The sequence below is a fragment of the Telmatherina bonti genome (genome assembly GCF_933228915.1).
Source record: "Telmatherina bonti genome assembly, chromosome: 1".
Lineage (NCBI taxonomy): Eukaryota > Metazoa > Chordata > Actinopteri > Atheriniformes > Telmatherinidae > Telmatherina > Telmatherina bonti.
In genome coordinates this window covers 35892289-35910049 of record NC_136619.1, presented here as the reverse complement: position 1 = coordinate 35910049, position 17761 = coordinate 35892289, and the positions used below count along the sequence as shown (strand labels likewise).

The window sequence follows — 17761 nt, the reverse complement described above, 5'->3', positions numbered from 1 at the left end:
TGTACATACAAAACAGAAGGTCTTCAGAAGTTACAAGTATTAAAATAGGTTTGCATTTCTTTATATCAATGTTTACAGCGTCACCCTTTGAAGACAAGAATTAAATGACATCAGAGGTCACAATTACAATATATACAGTACAATTAACCTTGATACCTACGGCTTTGACAAGTACATTAAAACCTTAAGAGTCAACATCTGATTCCTCTTGCGTGGATTAGAGTACAGCAAATTGTGAACTGATAAGTTTCAGTTACATTGTATCCCTTCTGTCAATGAGCAAGAGATTCAACTGGGTTAATGTGGAAAATCCCCCCCCCCCCCCTCAACATCAAAAAGAGGTACTTTTAAACTAGATGGTTAGTGTTTAGATAGAAATAATCTGCAAGCAACAAACCAAAAATTAAAAACAAACCTCATTTGGATTGCAAAGGGAAACAGAGACTTTCAAACTGGAAAAGAAAAAAAACCCCACAAATATTAACTGAATTGTGTATGCATGCTCATATGAGTCGACTTCTTTCAAAACAATACGATACAATATTTCAGATTAATGAGGTTGCTGGATGATGACAAAATACAAGAAATAGGTTTGATGCAACATGTGGTCAGAAAACACCAGAACAAAAAGACTTCATGTTTTTCTGCCAAAAAAAAAAAAAAAAAAAACAAACCTCATTTTACTAAAGTAAAGACACTGAAAGACGGCATCCTTATGCTTGCATTCAGTTCAGCCATCAACAGACAGAGCTCATTATTTTATAGAATCAGATGGTGCATATTTAAAACTAAAGTCAACAGGTGTTCACACAGTTAAATCCAACATGGTGATGCACCAGGTTAAGGCAATGCTAAGTGACATTAGATCTTATCAATCACCAGAACAAAACATCATTAACTCATCACATATAACCAAGAAAGCCAAACTAGACAGCTGTTTCATATGAACTTAACATAAATCACTCATCTATATACTTTATATCAAAACGGCAGGTGCAAACAGTGAAATTTGCACAGCCATTTATCCCGCTTGGACAGGTTAAAACGTGTCCTGTAAAAACAATGGATTTATTGGAGAAGTGCTACCTTGCCATGTTGGCTGAACGTGAATTCAAACATGTTGGCTAATGACATCAACAAAACGTTAAAAATAGCATTCATATATTCCAAATTTTTGCTTAACTGGAATAAAGACACATCTGTTGCCGTGTCTGTGACTTGCATGTACTTCCATATTCAAGTAAAAAAAATCTTTTTCACATTTTAGTTGAGGGTAATATTAAATTTAATTTAAAAAAAAAAACAGCCAAACAATTGGTGAGGAAAGAACGCACAACATGTAATGTAAGATTAGAACTGCCATTTCATACCAGCTGTTTAAAAGTTGAAATGTAACCATTTGTGTTTAGACAGAGCAGAAAGGACTTCATATGCACAGTCATGGGATCTTAATGGTGATTTTTTTGAAAGGGCTAAAGACACAATGACAGCACTATCATGTCAGAACAAGTCAGTGTGGTATCATTTGCACATTTTGGCCCTGTTGACTCAATAGAAGGGCAGCTAGAGAGGATTTACAGTGACAAATTTCCATTGAGACTCCTCCATTAGGCAAAGAACAACGCACAAAAAAGGACAACTAAACACCTGAATCTTTGTAATTAACAAATTCAGTAAAAGTCAAACTAATGTTTCTCTCTAATGACATTTTGGTACATTTTTTTTTAAAGTTTAACCAAAATCTGCCCAGTTAAAGCCGCTCTTTTTGAGAATATGTTGAAGATAGCCTATAATAAACCTTTAGATCAAGACATTCATTGTTTTGTGTCAGTATATTATCAAAAATAAATGGCTGCAAAACTATTCTTTTGAAATCAAATATATTCATTTTTTTCATTGCTAGAAATAAGTCATAATTGAAAAATATGAAAAGTACTGTTTGTCAATGAAATGAGTGAAAGAGCATACACGCAATGACAATGATAATCAGGTCAGAGTTTGGTTAGTTGTGAGTCCAACTTTGCCAGAATTCACAGGAAAATCACAGCATTCTTTTTTTTTTTAAGCCACAGACTAACCTTTCCGCAAAATTAGAAAACACATTAGTATCACCTGTTTTAAAAGGTACCAGTACACGGAGTTAAAAAAAAAAAAAAAAAACGAAAAAAAACAAACTAGGTCGCATCACAGTTTCTTGTAAGTGGCAGTACAGTTGACCAGTCATCTGCAGAATTTACCGCCTTTGCATTAGTATGTGATTGTACATTCTTGTGGATACCTCTCTCATGGGAACACTCTATACATTTTTGTGTGAAAAATAAAATACACAATTTACATGAATGTTAATGGGCCTCTAAAATGACCAAGAAGGTTCCTTATGCACTTAAGAAGCTTCCAACTTTCTAAAGTTTACTTCCCATCACTTTACCTGAGCAACTACACCAACCTTTTGATTTCAGTATTTACTTCAAGGAAACAGAACCTGTCTGCTGGCACAACACCCACCAGATGGCCTGCCACTTTTAACTGAACATTAATCCTGTGAACGGCAGGTATGAGTTTGCTCCAGACCAACTCTGCATCCTTTTCTATCTACAGTATTGCACAAATGCAGATGTCACTAATTCAACTGAATACAAGAGTGTAATCCTGACATTTGACACAGCCAGAGCCAACACCTGCTGATTTTAATTAGCAGAAGGGAACAGAGTTGGTGTTCAAGTTTCTCCTCATGAACACTGTCCGTTAGAGAGCAAAGGGACAGTGACGCTTTCCTCTCTCAAGAAGAATCTCAATGCAATAACCAATCCCTGACCAGAGCGGCAGGAAGGAGTCTTTGTTTTCGCTGGATGCCACATGTGTCACAGGGTTCACAAAGCCTCAGAGCGCAACATCAGGACTGCAGTCACTCATTAACATCCCAGATTTCAGACAGCAGAGGGGGAAGCTTCTTGTCCTGGAGGCGAAGGGCGAAAACCTGCTCCGAGTGGACGCTGCTTAATGTGCGAAGGCTCACCAGTTTCATCAACATACGGGGGAACATCAGGTGATCCTGAGGAGATCAATGGAAACACAGTCCTTTTCAGTGATTGTAGTTTGTCTGGTTTCAATTCCTTCAAGTGGCTCGCATTAATGAGGTGCCTTACAATTTCTCCAAATGGCCTCAACCAGTGCACAATTGTTCTTGCGACAGTTCAAGCCCCCCCGCAACTCTCAACAAAACAATATAACCTCAGGCCTGACCCAATGTGCTTGTTGTGATGATGAAAACATGTTTATGCTGACACACTGTCAGTTCCAAGTACACCAGTACAGGTTATGTAAAACCCCGGTACTTACATTTGGTCTCTTTATCATGATGTAGGAGCGCAGTGCGTCCACGTAGGGCTGCTGCAGCCTCTCAACCAAGTCATGATCTTGCACATTTGGCCGATCTATACAAAGTTCACAACACAAAGCATTTACTGGCAAGTTGGGTGAAGCATACATGTTGTGTAGTTTAGATTCTGACCTGCAGAAAAGATGTTGATAGCAATGAGCAGAGCATATTCAGCCTCATCGAGCTGCAGGTCATTCATTCCTTTTGAAAACTCAAAGATGGGGTTAATGAACTCAATCTGCAGACCTGCAGGGGAAAAGATCAGATTCGACAAAAAAAAAAAGAAAAAAAAGAAGGGGGGGTTAAAGGAGAAATATGTGCAAATATGCACATTGATCTTCAGTTAGAATGTTACTGTAGGAAAATGTTGTTACCATAAACAAATATACAAGTTATATATATATTTTTTTGAAAATATTTTTTAAGACTTGACAGAATGAAAAATCAGCAAGTTCACCTGCTTTAGCAAAATCCTCCTTATTATAACTAAAATCCTTTAGAAATGTAATGCTATCGATGGTGGGGTTGTATCGCCGAGACGTCTCGAGCAGCATTATCTGAGGAAGACAAACGCAAATAGTCAATGCAATGAAACAGAAGCAAATTAAAACCTCCATTCACAGTAGAAGCTCAGAAAGTTTGTCATAACTTAAAACCTGATTAGAACAATTTATATTGCAGATTGGACACTGGGTTTTAAGCAGCCTTGTTATCATTAATCAACAACAAACCTCTATGGTAGATGTCTTCAGCAGAGCAATCTGGTCTTCTCTCGTGAGCTCGAGGAAGCCAGGAAGCTGCTTGGCAAAATCCACAATCTCTTGAACGGACATGATTGCGAGCTCGGTGAAGTGGGCGAATCGCTGCTGACGCACTTCTCGGTTCTGCAAATCCTGACTCTGTGGCCACGGCTACAATGAATGAAAAAAGGTAGTCAGGTACACTTAACTGTAAAATGTTTCAAAGGGAGTCTACACTGAAGACAGACTTCAGTTACTTCACAGGCACACACGTTTTACCAGCATCGAACTTTCTTTTAAAAAAAAAAAAAAGAAAAAAAAAAAATTTACCGTGACTTTTGGCCGATCTAGAAAAGACCTCTTGTTGCATTGCTTCTGCATGGCCACCAGCTTCTCTATCATCTCCTGCTGCTGTGGATCAAGCGTGGCCACTTCCTGTGGCGGGGTGGGTGTGACCACTGTTGACGTGCGAGCCGTTTCCTCTTCCTGCTTCTTCAGCTTTTTCAATCGGATTTGTTCCTCGGACAGCACACCTACAGATCAAACAAGACGTACATCTTTCCTAAACTTCAATCACACACTGAAACCCAAATGCACAGAAGTCTAATTGACATGGATACTTACACTGCTCCAGCATACCCGCCTCTCGACACTTGCGCAGGCGACACTGCTGGCACTTGCGGCGCATGTACATGTCCATTTCGCAGCGGCCGTTGTTCTTGCATGAGTACTGGGCACTTTTAATGACGCTGCGCCGAAAGAATCCCTTACAGCCCTCACAGCTCAACACGTTGTAATGGAATCCAGAGGCCTTATCACCGCATACACTGCAAACCTCATTACCCAGCATCTTCGGAGCAGGCCCCTTCTTTCTCTTGACTGGCTGGCCATCTATACACGCGCACACGCACACACACACACACACACACACACACACACACACACACACACACACACACACACACACACACACACACACACACACACACACACACACACGCACGCACACACACACAAAAGAAAGTTATGAAACTTACCAACCATTTTAGAATACAAGTAAGAATTGTGAGAAAAGAGGCATTTCCTTCTTGCATCTATGTTTATTTTAACACTGTTTTCAAGGGGCTGCGGTGCATTTTATTAAGGATGGCATAAAAAGTTTATTTTTTATTTATATTGCAATGCAGATGTGGATGATTTAGAATCAGTATAGAAATTTCTTTTTTAAAAATAGTTTGTTGAAGCTGTTAATTTATGTCACAATCTTGAAAAACACAAAAGGCAGAACTCCAAATTTCAGAAATGTGATGGCATGATAGCTGAGTGTGAAATCAGGCTGGAAACCTTGGCTTTAAAAACCTAGTACTAGAAAGGAAACTAGGAAGTACTTCTGCTTTGACGGTTGGCTTTGTTTGCTCTGAAACTGCAACACAATCAGCTGTGCTGGTCCCATCATACCCAGATGCCACGCAAGAATACATCCAACTTTTGACTGCTATCATGAATTATGTTAAATTTTCTTCATAAGAAAATGTAACGTTTTTTTTAAAAAAAACAAAACAAAACAAAAAGCATTTCACAAATGTATTGCTAATTGCTGGATGTGTCCACATTACAACTGTTCAAAATAATTGAAAAGTCAAATAAAAGGTTAGTAGAAAAGAAATCAAACCCAAACAAACTGCACACTTGCAGTGCAAGATATTCACCACTGTATTCACATGCAGCCTTCCTTTACGATCTAAATAGTATTTTGGAAGAGACCTGACTTTGTAAAAACAAAAATAAAAAGAAAGGAAAATTGTGGACATTTACATTTCCACATTCTGTCTCTCTAAAACATATTCAGAACATGTGCCAGGTTGCAGTGTTATGTGTGAAAATGGCTTGTTTGGATACTAAGCAGGTAATTCATGGTGAGCAGGTGTGCTTGCTGATTGTTAACGCATCACACTTTTTTATATTAACCCAGGGGTGTCCAAAGTCAGCCCATAAGGGCTGCTGTCCAGCAGGTTTTCGATGTATCCCTGTTCCAACACAGCTAGCTTACAACGAATGGATCCAGCAGCCTATGAAGTTCTGCACAATGACTGATTAATTTGATTTACGTGTGTTGGAGCAGGGTTGCACTGAAAGCCTGTGGGATTGTGGCCCTTGAGGACTGGAGTTTGACACCCCTGTATATTTGCAATCCACTGGCTGGTTAATGTTGCAAGTAAATCCACATAGATGTAGTGCTGACAACAGTCTCTGGCAATGAAACTAGAGGCCTGTACTAACAAGCTAGATACCCAGGATTACCTCTACTGAGTTAACGTACCCAGACATTAGCAATCCTGATCAACAGTACGATGAAGCTACATAAAAACTACAAACTATAAACTAATTCAACCAATAATTTTTCTACATTGGTGAACGCTCACATAAAATAGATTAGCAGCATCTGACCAGTTGCAAGCATGGAAGTTTGCCAGACCATCATCCTGCTGCTATAATTCCCAAGAAGTAAAAAGATCAATAAAAAAAAAACAATAAAAATGACCATATTTTTACTAGATTTTTATTTATTTTAAAAAAAAGTTTTTTTTTTTTTTAAACAAAAGTATAGAAAAATCCCAATGTTTGATTTTTTTTTTCCCAATTCCTAACCCATAATAAACAGAGCCCAGACGTTTCAGACAGAGTGTTTCCTCAGTTCATTCCATTCCTTTATATTTTCCATTAAGATCCTTCGAATCTCAGCACCGCTTGTGAGCACGTAGTGTTGGAATAACAATTCCTCGCTGTAACTGCATGTGTAGTTGTGCATTTCATAAATTCATGCCTTTGCACGCCAACTGTGAGCATTATTATTAACCTCATTCAGATCCAGCCTTTGTAAGACTAAACAGACTTGGGAACAAGTCAAGAACAAGTACAAAAACATACTTTAAAGTGCTCATTGACAAGGTTTTGTTTCTTCATCAAAAGGATTGCATCTAAAAACTCCTTCTCTCCTAAGCACTCCTCTCGATCTGCACAACAACATCAACAGAAAAAGGCTGTTTTCCATGAGAACGGATGGGTCATGAGGTGGTGGTTTTATACTTGAGCTCTTGTCCAGAGCATAACCTGCTCCAAGGCAGGTTAGTAGTTCAGTGGAAGTCACCACAATGAGTTCCATTAATAAGACCTAAACCAGTGTAGTAGGACGGCCAACCCACTGAAGTTACCTCAATAAGAGAAAATCCAGCTTCATAGTACAGGCTTCATGTGTCCTTGTACATCCTCTACTTTTGTTTTGTTAATGCCAAGAATAAAATAATCAGTGGTGTCAGTTATGTCTACATGTTTCACATTAAATGCCTCCACTTACTTCTCTTACATCTCACATCAGCAATGATTAAAAAAATAAAATAAAATTTAAAAAAAGGAGACGTGAGAGGAGGGAAGAAACAAATCTGCATGTTTAGAAAATCCCTAGTTGCATTGCATCATTATCATCCCCCTTCAGTAAAATCACAATGATGCATGTGCTGCATGAGGAGCCACACAATTTAAATGACACTCCACTCTGGAGATCACACCTGTGGAGGATTTTCTTTGCTTTTCCTGCTTCAGTGCCACAGGAACTTCTTATCCTTTTGTTTCATCGATAGGAAAGGATGTGCATTCAAGGGATTGGAAAATCCTTGAGAATGGTGGAGGGGTAACAGTGCAGAAGAGACGACGCAAATCCAGAGCTGGCGTGAAAAGCTTTTATGATGTGCTCTGCCACATGAAAGTTGTCTTTTCGGTAGTCTGGGCTCTCTCAGTGTGCTTCACATAGATTGCCTAAAACCATTGCCCATAACCAATATGCTGATTCTCACACATTCAAATTATTATGTAAATTACTATTTTTAGAAAACGTTTTGTTTGCCTAAACACAAAAACAGTCATGACTGCCAACAAAGAGGGAGCCTCAACTGCCATTTTAAAACGGCATCAAACCAAATGCAGTGATTTCCACAGCCATCTTTTTCCTTCCTCCTTTGTCCTCAACCCAGGCAGCTGTCTATCATGCAGACAGCAGACTGTCTGCTTGAGATACTGTCTCAATCTGCTGCTGTGACAAGCATTTATGAGGTGGCAATTGTGGAAAAAGTTTGGACATTTTCTGGTACTGGATTGAAAACTGTTTTAAATGAGTGAAAATGAGCACGCTCTATAGCTGAAATCATGAAAATCCAAAACTAAATGACAGACGTTTCTCAGATTGGGTGTGCTACTGTAGCAGGAAACAACTTTTTTTTTTTTTTTAAAAACTCGTTAGTCTGGTCTACAGAAGCAGTCACACCAGTTGTAACATAAACAATGCCATAACTGAACTGGTGTGACATTTTCTCCACTGCTTTCAAAATGCATGCTGTATTTCATTCAGGTTTATTCAAAGAAAACTTGTTTCATTTCAGCCACTTCCTCACCTATGCTGGCAGATGAATCACCTGCTGCAGGATCCAGCTTAATGTCATTTGGCTCGACTGGCAGAGGGCTGCTCATGTCTGTGAGTGAAGGGCCATTATGAGGGGGGACGAGGAAGTCATCTGGTTGGGAGAGGTCGTTCAGTGACAGCAGGGCATCTGGCTTCATTGTGCCGCTTCGTCTGCTCTCCTCAACCATGCAGTCCAGCTGCAGCTCAGAGGCCCCGTCAAACACCTTACTCTCATCTGAGAACACAAAACAAAGACCTTTTGTTGAAAACCGTTTCCTCCCATCTTGTTCTGTTGCGACAGATGTCCAAAACAAAGATCCATGTTTGGAAACAAACAAATGTACACAATAAAATTCTAAAATTAAAGGAATAAACACAAACTGCTGGAAATGCTTCTTTGTTAGATGCTTGTAAATAAATATTCACCACATGTAAATATCCTGTAGATAAAAAGATTTAGGAGAAAACTGTGCATGAGCTACATATATTAGAAATCATTGTTCCTCTTAGCCAAAACAACACTGTACTCCAGTATTTACTCCAAGAAAACAGCAGCTTTATGACTCTGTAACAACTAGATGTATAGCAAGATTACCATCCCGTTTAGTCTGATCTGTCAGATTTATATGGAAAAGCCTTTTCCCTCTTACCATGACCAACATCTGGGATATCAGTCACAGACAGCGTGGACATCTTCTGCACAGCAGCTTGTCATTACGAAATCAACGTGTTCCTGAACAATAAAAACAGTAAACATATTCAGTTACAAAGACAGTGTTATGTAAAGAAAAAAACATACGCAAACGTCAAATGAAAACAAAAGTAAGGGACAGCTTGGATCCAGAAATATGAAGAATGTTCCTTTAGACAACACATCACTCTACCATCAGGTTGTAAACTTAGCACAAATAATGATAAACAGAAATGTGGTTAAAACCTCCTGACACTGTTGGCAACATAGTGTGACTACATGAACATTGTGTTCACCCTCAAAACAGGGATGTGGTTACGCCGCATCAATGATGGGACCAATATTCTGGGCATAATGACGTTCTTAGAAAGACTTCATATGAAGGAATTCTCTCTGTGATCTCAGATTTCTGCTTGAACAAACGTGTGTGCAACAAAGCCAGCTCCATGCAAAAGCAGAAACGAAAGCTTGTCATGTGGCACACACACAGATAAATGTCAGGAAGCTGATTCAGCAGACGCACAAGCATGATCTCTCTGCTATTCTATTCTTAACCTGCCAACAGGAAAGTCAACCAGCTTTGGAAAACAGACTCTGGACCACTGAGACTAAAAAATATCAAGCACATACATGGAAAAATTACACACAAATACAGAAAATATATGGACTTAAATGTATATGTAAAATAATCACAGCTGTATTAATTGCATGTCAATTTAATCCTGTTCAATGACACAAGTGGAGGCAGATATGATAGGATGGCAATAAATATGTAGAAAACAGTTTATTTTTCTTAAAATGATTAAATGCCTCATAATTTAAAGTACTTTGTCAAAGCAATGAAGGAAACCTGAATAAATATTTAGCAGGATGCTTTATTTATATTAATTAAAGGGATGAATAAAGTATATATCCATCCATCCATCTGACTGTAACAGAAGCCAAAACTGCCTGCTGTCAAATTCCTGCCAACATGTGGTTTAACGCATTATTTTGCCTATTTCTGCAGATAATTAATACTTACTTTTGTTTTACTTCTTGCTTTCCATTATTTCTTGCTCATATAGTGAAGAGCAAACCTAACCCTTTCTGCAGACATCACTATATAATAAAATGCCCAAGTGAAACAAACCTCTTAGTACAGATACCAAGTATCCTACCAAGTATTGCAGAAAGCATTGAGAGAGCGTTTAAAAGACAAGGAGCGAGTACTAATTTCAACAACAAAATTGCATAACTCTTCTTAGATTATTGTCATAATCTTTACAAGGAAATTACAAGGAAAAAGCTACAATAACCCGGAGCCAATAAAATAGCTGCTACGTCGGAGATGACAGTTATTTGCCAAGGCCCACTGATAAGCACCTAAAGGCCACTATGAGCAAAGAAGACACTGTTCCAAGCGGTCAAAGTTAAAAGCTTCCACATGACATAATGAGGAAATTAATTTCCAATCTGAGGGATTACTCCATTGTTCTTTTCTAAACTAACGCTTGTAAACATATGGACGAACTTTTAAAAAGTGAAAGTTATGACTTTGGCTACTTAAGTTTTGGCTAATTGGCAAAGATTTGGCATTAAATTAAGCTAATTTACTGCGTCCACATCACATTATACATAATCAATGGAATTTTAAGTCATAAAAGTACAATACATACAGAAAAGGAAAATCTTATGATGAAAAAAGGACTCATTTCTACCCAAATGAATCTGCAACAGTGACTCTGTGACAGGTAAAGTGCTGGACTAGCCTTACCTTGGAAGTTGATGTCTTATTTATCGCCTATCCATCTTGCCCATGTGAGTCCTCAACTTCAGTCTGTCGATATCTCTGGGTTGATGGAGGACCGGCTTGCCTGATAAGCCTTACAGGGTGCCAAAACCCTTGTGACTTATTGTGCAGAGGTTTTAATGACTTGATGTCTTGAGGAGGGAGAGTAGGAAAGAAGTCCCTTTCTGCAATGCCCTATGGGAGACTGGAGGGAAAACAGAAGGGGGAGGGAGGAGGCAGGGTGAAAAAGAGAACACGATAGGTTACTATTGGTCATTTGCATGGCTCTTATATCCCAGAACGCCCAGACATCAAACGATGACCCAATATTTCCTCCGCTTTCTGAAATAAAACCTCCACCGTGGTTCCCAGCGATCTTAGCACACCACCAGTCAAAATGCACAAAACTGGGAGGGATAGCATGAAAATATAGCAGAGAATTACCTGAAGGAAAATTACTACCAACTAACGAAGGGGTACCATAATTTGAAAAATGCAAATCAATCTGTCAAAACTTCACTTCAGAAGCGCTGAGCAGAAGTTTTAAGTTTGATTTCTGGACATCCTCCAGTGGATAAAAGACAACCGTTATCTGGTTTCCAGACATTGGTATGACACTCAAAGGTATTGTATTTTATTGACTGAATTAGCTTTCTTTGGTTGTAAAATATTTATCCTTTGCTTGTGACCCCATGTCATCCCCACCCTGGTCTCACTGTTAAAGTCCAATGTCCCCTGCATCTTATCAGTCAGCCACCTTTGTCCATGAGCATGTTTTCATCAACTGCTGGAAATGAAAGCACCAACAAAAATCAATAAAACAAAATGAACATTTCTTTTGACTTCATGGTGTTACCTAATCTTCCCTGGCAAGGCATGCATTGTCAATGATCTACATGCACACACGCAGTGTTACTGCAGAACAAAGTATTCATTAAAAACCTGAATTTGTCGATTGTAACAGCAGACGTTGATTAAATTAGCAATTGTTAATTTTAAAGGGTGGATAAAATGATAAAAATCACCTTCTTACATGTCCGCATCCATGCAATTCATTTCAGTTGTCTGCCCATTAATAAGTTACAAACTGGTTATTTAGCCATTTTCAGGGTTGAAATGGTAAACACGACAAAATGCATCTCAAATTTATTTTCAATTGGAAAGTCAGCGTTTGGGAAATAACTGTCAGCAACCACATTTGTGGGCTACATTGATGATTGACAAAGAAATAGGTGTTTATCATTAGAGTCCCCCGTGAGAACATCTGTAAAAAAAAAAAAAAAAAAAAAAACGTCTGCTGGACTCAGTGGGAAATGTCGCATTTTCAAAGTCTCAGAGTTAAAACGGATGCAACTCTCTGTACTGAAGCAAAAAGAAATCCCCACATTCAGCAACAACTTGGTGTCAAAAGGAAGGAGTCAGTGCTTTCAGGAATTACAGACCCCACTCTGATACAGGGTTCCCATGTACACGCCGATGGAAGAAGAAGTTCATGTAAAGCTCACAGATCCACCCTGTTTTCACTTCTTCTGGCAAGCCTGGGTGAGGCTGTGCTGGAAGGTAGGTCACCAACATAACAGAAAACATCCTGCACGAACAGCAGGTACAAACAAGATCCCATCTGTGTATCTTGCTCTCACTGTTTCTTTAGATCTACTCACAGATTCTCGATGTGTTTAAGTTTGGAAGCTGTCGGGACCAGGACAAAACCTTGGGCTTGTACATCTTGATGTACTTTACTATTGATTTTTACACATTCATCATCCTTACTGCCAAATTTTGTGTCTTGTCTTTGTTTTTGGTTTTAAATGAACCACGAGTTTGTCATGAAGATGGATCTAATCTAATAATCTTGTTGAAGTCATCCTGTTTTCATCTTCAGATTTCTTTCACAGACAGTGTGATGTCTGCTCCCAAAATAAGCAAATATTTCTTTAAATTCCCTCATAACACAGCTAGGAAATGTTTCATGTGCCATCTGTTAGAAAGCAAACCTAAAGTGTGACTAATCCGCCTTTGCTTACAAGGCTTTTTTTTTTTTCCAAACAAACCTTTGTCCACAGCAACCAGTAAGCTCTGGTTTAGCTTAATGTGTTGGCACGACATATGAAAAGTAATTATTTGCGAACTTCTGAACAGGAAGTAGCAAAGCTTGCAAATCAACATTTTCAGGCAACAACTGGAATTTCTAATATTTTATCATCATGTTTTTTTTTTCCAAATATCTGCATTGCTTTTGTTTGTTCTTCATTCCCGTTTTCTGCCTTTAATGTCAGGAATGTGTTAAAAGAAAAAAACCTAAAACAAAAAAAGATCTTTATAGTCTAATCAGCTCATTACTAACAATAGTTTCTGATCAGTATACCTGCTTTTAATTTAGTCTGCAGATTTCCATGTGGGCTGTAATGTACAGTATATGTTGAGTACATATTCCCATTGTTTTTAATTCTTTAATAAGAATATATCATTTGTATAAAATGCCCTTTGCTGCTGCCTGTTGACCAGTTTAGTGTTACAAATAATCAGTTCTCCAATGGCTTACCTGGTTAAAGAAATAAATAATAAATAAGCAGCTATTATACGAGTTAATCAAATTCCCCAAATGCTAAGGAAAGATGCTTTACCACCTGAGCTGCACAATATATCGTTTATGCATTATCATCATCATCGCAATGTAGGTTTGTGAAGTAGTCGCATCGCAGGTGCTGCAATATAGGAGCCAAAGTTACTTGACATGTTCACATCAATTTCATGGGTGCCTGACTCTCAATGGCAATAAACAAACCTGAATGGTAAAACACAATTCACATTTGCACATGATGGAGCATAACATTTACTCAGAACCTAACACAATTAAAGTAAGTAATGCAAGAGAAGGATAACTCAAATACAGACAGACTTGTAACATTCATAAAGAGAGACAAGATCAGTTCATTTTAAAGGGGTCCTATTATGGTATTTGGAGTTTTCTGAGCTTTCTACAGTGTTACAGTGTTGAATCCTCATCAGACATGTGAACAGCACCGTTTTTTAATCACCTAAACGCATGTTTGAGTTTGAGTTCCAGAACTCTCTCTGTTCGGTTTCCATGACGACAAAAAACGCACCGTTTTAGAGAGTATTTTCTACTTTGAAATCCTTGTGACATCCTGGGGAATAAGGTTCAGTGATTGGTTACCTTCTCCTGGTTAACAAGGGCATGTACAAATACAAATACTTCAGTTATTTCGAACGATGGCTGGTGAGTTTACCAAGGAGAGACATCCTGCTGCATTCGTTGCTGTGGGTTGCTGTTTTCCACTTCGTTTTCAGGGTCTGATTCAGGTTCCAACATGTAGGGCTGTATGCTATGTGTTGACATTGTATTTTGTTTTTTTTATTGAGTTCATATTAGCCTAATCCTTCTGTTTATGAGATATGTTACAATGATGGCGAAAGCAGGTGCGGTGCGTGCTCCCGATGTAGTGCAGTGGCAGCTGACTAATCAGTGGCAACTTATATCTGACAGGAGGCGGGGCTTAATGCAGAAGAGTCTCAATCCACTTGTTTTGCTCACAGCCTACGGAGAGGATCGGTCTGAAGTAAATAAAGCAATTTGTGGCCATAACTTGATCAATCCCAGCCCTTCTGGGCTCAGAAATAAAAATAAATTAGCCTGAAATGCACATAATAGTTCCACTTTGAATATCAGCAAGATGATGAGAGTGCAGCATAACTTATACGGGTTGAAAATTCCTATCTTTTGTTCTATTGCAATACATATATATATATATATATATATATATATATATATATATATATATATATATATATATCGCAGGGTTAGGGGGGAAAAAAAAAATCCTTTATATTGTGCAGGCCTATTTGCCACTCATTACATGATAGGAGTAAAAGAAAAAAAACGGCATCAACTTTGTATTGGCAAAGCAATTTTTTTTTCTAATCAGGAATCATGCTAAGAAGATGAAGTGTCATGCAACAGAAACTGTTCTGATTATGAAGTCTTTGACACTTCTTCCTCTGAAGTCAGACCTACATCACAAGCAGGTGAAAGTGCAGCTGCATTCTCTCTGTAACACTGTTGACTTTTCCTCTACACTGAAGATCTTTGTTTTCCTTGACCTTATGGCAGCTTCCATCAAAGTCACAAAATATTGTTCAAGGAAAGTCTAAATGAAAGATTATGTAAAGTCAACTTTATTCATTTAGTTGACAATTCTTGCACACATTTTAACTTCCAGGTTTAAATTAATAACTACAATCTGTCAATGTAGTCACACAAAGAAGTCGGATACAGATATAATGCAAATGCAGTTTTCTTACAGTCTTCTCTTATTATGTAGACATCAGAGTATAAGTGACATACTCAAGTGATCATGACTGTATTGTGACACACTTTGAAGCAGCTGATTACGTAGAAGTACCTGACCCTTGATTATTTTGATTGTTTGAAACAGGCTAAGCCAGGAAAGACTAACTAATGTTCAAGATTTTTAGGGCTCCTTGACTATATTAACTTAATCTAACTTAACTTGGATGATGCACACATATTGTACTCATGTCTAAATGGTGTAAAGGAGGACCCCTCTCTAACCATGCTGCTTGCCCTTTGAATAACAGTTGCTCTTCCACCGATTTACATTTGTGCTCATATTTATTCATATCCTTTCATTAAAGAAGGAAAAAAAAAACAGCTGCCTGTAAAAAAAAAAAGAAATTGACTAAAGTAATAATAAATAAAAATTTGATGAAAATCATCATCATTATTTTCTAATTTTGGTTCAACAGAAATATTTTTTAAAAAAAGCAAACAAATAAGAATTTATTACATATTCCATCACTCAAACTAATATTTAGTTGAAAAATCTTTTAATGTTTCTGCTACAGTCAGGTGTTTTCTGTTCCTCTCTGTCAGACTTCTGCACCTGTTGACAGGTATTTTGTCCCACTGGTAAAACAGAAAAGTGCTCTAATTTCTCCAGGACCAATTTGTTTGGTTGTTTTTTTTTTTTCTTTCTTCGACTCAATTAAATGAAAAAAACAGTGTCTTATATTACTAAATTATATTTTTGCACATTTTTATTCATTGTTCCTTTTGTAAGTCTCCAGTTATTTGGGTGGCTGTTTTAAAATCAGCCTTTTCTTTTATGAAAGGGTATGAGTACATATGAGCACAACTGTAACTCTTTATAATTTTTACATCTTGAACTGGGCTGCCCAAAGATGGCCCAGTTTGTGGGTGGGCTAGAAAAAAAAAAAGTGGTGTTTAGTATTAACCATGTTCAAAGCAAACATATCTAACAAAAGCGAACTAGTGAGATCGAACAGCCTGGGTGAATTGTGTAAAATTATTTAAAGTATTTACCCATGACAATTACTACTTTCAACCAGCAAATAAAAAATACAAAGTTGCCATAATTCATAGGGCTGTGACAATATGCTTTTGCCCCAATTTGATTCTGATTATTTGGGTGCCAATTCGATTTAAAATGTGATTTTCACAATTCTTTGACATTGATGATTTTTGTAGATTAAAAACAAAATAAATGCAGAAAACTTTTCTTTTTACTGATCATTTTCCTTGATTTTAATGAGGAAAAAACAACAGTATCCAGACCATCATTCTGCTGCTATAAAGACCAAGAAGTCAAATTAAAAGATTAATTAAAAACGATAAAAATTACAAACACTTTACAGTGGATTATTTTTATTTACTTGAAGAAAAAAAATATTTTCTTCTTTTTAACAAAAAAAAAAAAAAAAAAAAAAATCGATTTTAAAATTGTGAAACAAAAAAAAAAAAAAAAAAAAATTTAAAAAAAAAATCCACATTTTCTATTTTTCGATTCGATTTTCCCAGCCCTATTAATTTACAATCCGTGCTTTTGGTTCATCACACCTCCCAGGTTGTGTGTTGTAACGATCCTTGCAGCAAATTGTGTCTGACCTGATCACAAACTTGATGCTAACATTAGCCAAGTTAGTTAACTTATGCTGACATTTCACTTTAATGCAATAAAAACAAACGAAATCAAACTAACAACGGGTTCAGACCGCAGGCACTAGCTAGTTATATCAGCAACTGACTTGTCGAGCATTTGCTGATTAACCATCAGAGATTTTAGTGATTAAAAACAACAGGATGTTCAGGTGAGATTAGCTTTATGGTCCATCCACACAAGGCCAACGTTAGCATTACGCCCCCACACAAACTCCATATTAACAAGTTAAACTTAGCTAGCGTGGCTAACTGCGTATTACATGTTCTTCAAGTACTTCTGAAAATTGGAAAAGGCTCATTTTGTACTTACCAGACACTTCATTCCTTTGTGAGTGCTTATCGGTTTGTTGGGGTGGGCTACTCCATCCAGACGTGGTTCCTGACAGAGGCTTTGACAAACGAAGCTAACAGGTTAGCTCGCTCGTCGGACTGGCTCCATCATGTGACCGAGCCGCTCCAGGCAGCTCAGGCTGCGGCTGGATGTCGCAGCAGGAAACACCAGGTGCTCTGCTGCCCCGGTCATTGCCTGACAGGCAAGGTCTATGGCAGTGTTTTTTCAACCACTGTGTCGTGACACACTACTGTGCCGTGAGAAATTATCTGGTGTGCCCTGAGAAATGACCAAATTTCACCTAATTGGTCTAAAAAGCAGCTCTGTGTTCATCCAAACAAGCCCCAGTGAAAGACAATAAAATTCCTTCTTCTTATGTTTATGTGATTTCTATT

At 37.9% G+C, this 17761-nt stretch overlaps 1 protein-coding gene across 1 annotated transcript; it reads right to left on the bottom strand.

Annotated features, from left to right (window-relative positions):
- On the bottom strand, positions 1-17473 carry nr1h3 (nuclear receptor subfamily 1, group H, member 3). Its single transcript, XM_079244266.1, has 11 exons — positions 17346-17473; positions 11020-11239; positions 9223-9305; positions 8565-8807; positions 4744-5010; positions 4450-4652; positions 4111-4290; positions 3837-3936; positions 3512-3625; positions 3340-3434; positions 1-3052 (listed from the first exon to the last, which is right to left on the bottom strand). The coding sequence occupies exons 3-11, from the start codon at positions 9263-9265 to the stop codon at positions 2906-2908; spliced, it is 1392 nt and encodes a 463-aa protein (XP_079100392.1). The 5' UTR covers positions 9266-9305; positions 11020-11239; positions 17346-17473; the 3' UTR covers positions 1-2905.
- Positions 17474-17761: the final 288 nt, after the last annotated feature.

What these genes read in the sequence shown, in the direction of transcription:
- nr1h3 (XM_079244266.1), bottom strand. Translation starts at nt 9,265, where the DNA reads ATGTCCACGCTGTCTGTGACTGATATCCCAGATGTTGGTCATG. An exon ending in TATCCCAGATGTTGGTCATG is followed by an intron (nt 8,808 to 9,222) that starts GTAAGAGGGAAA and finishes TTGTGTTCTCAG; the next exon opens with ATGAGAGTAAGGTGTTTGAC. An exon ending in GGAGGATTTTGCTAAAGCAG is followed by an intron (nt 3,626 to 3,836) that starts GTGAACTTGCTG and finishes TTTCCCCTGCAG; the next exon opens with GTCTGCAGATTGAGTTCATT.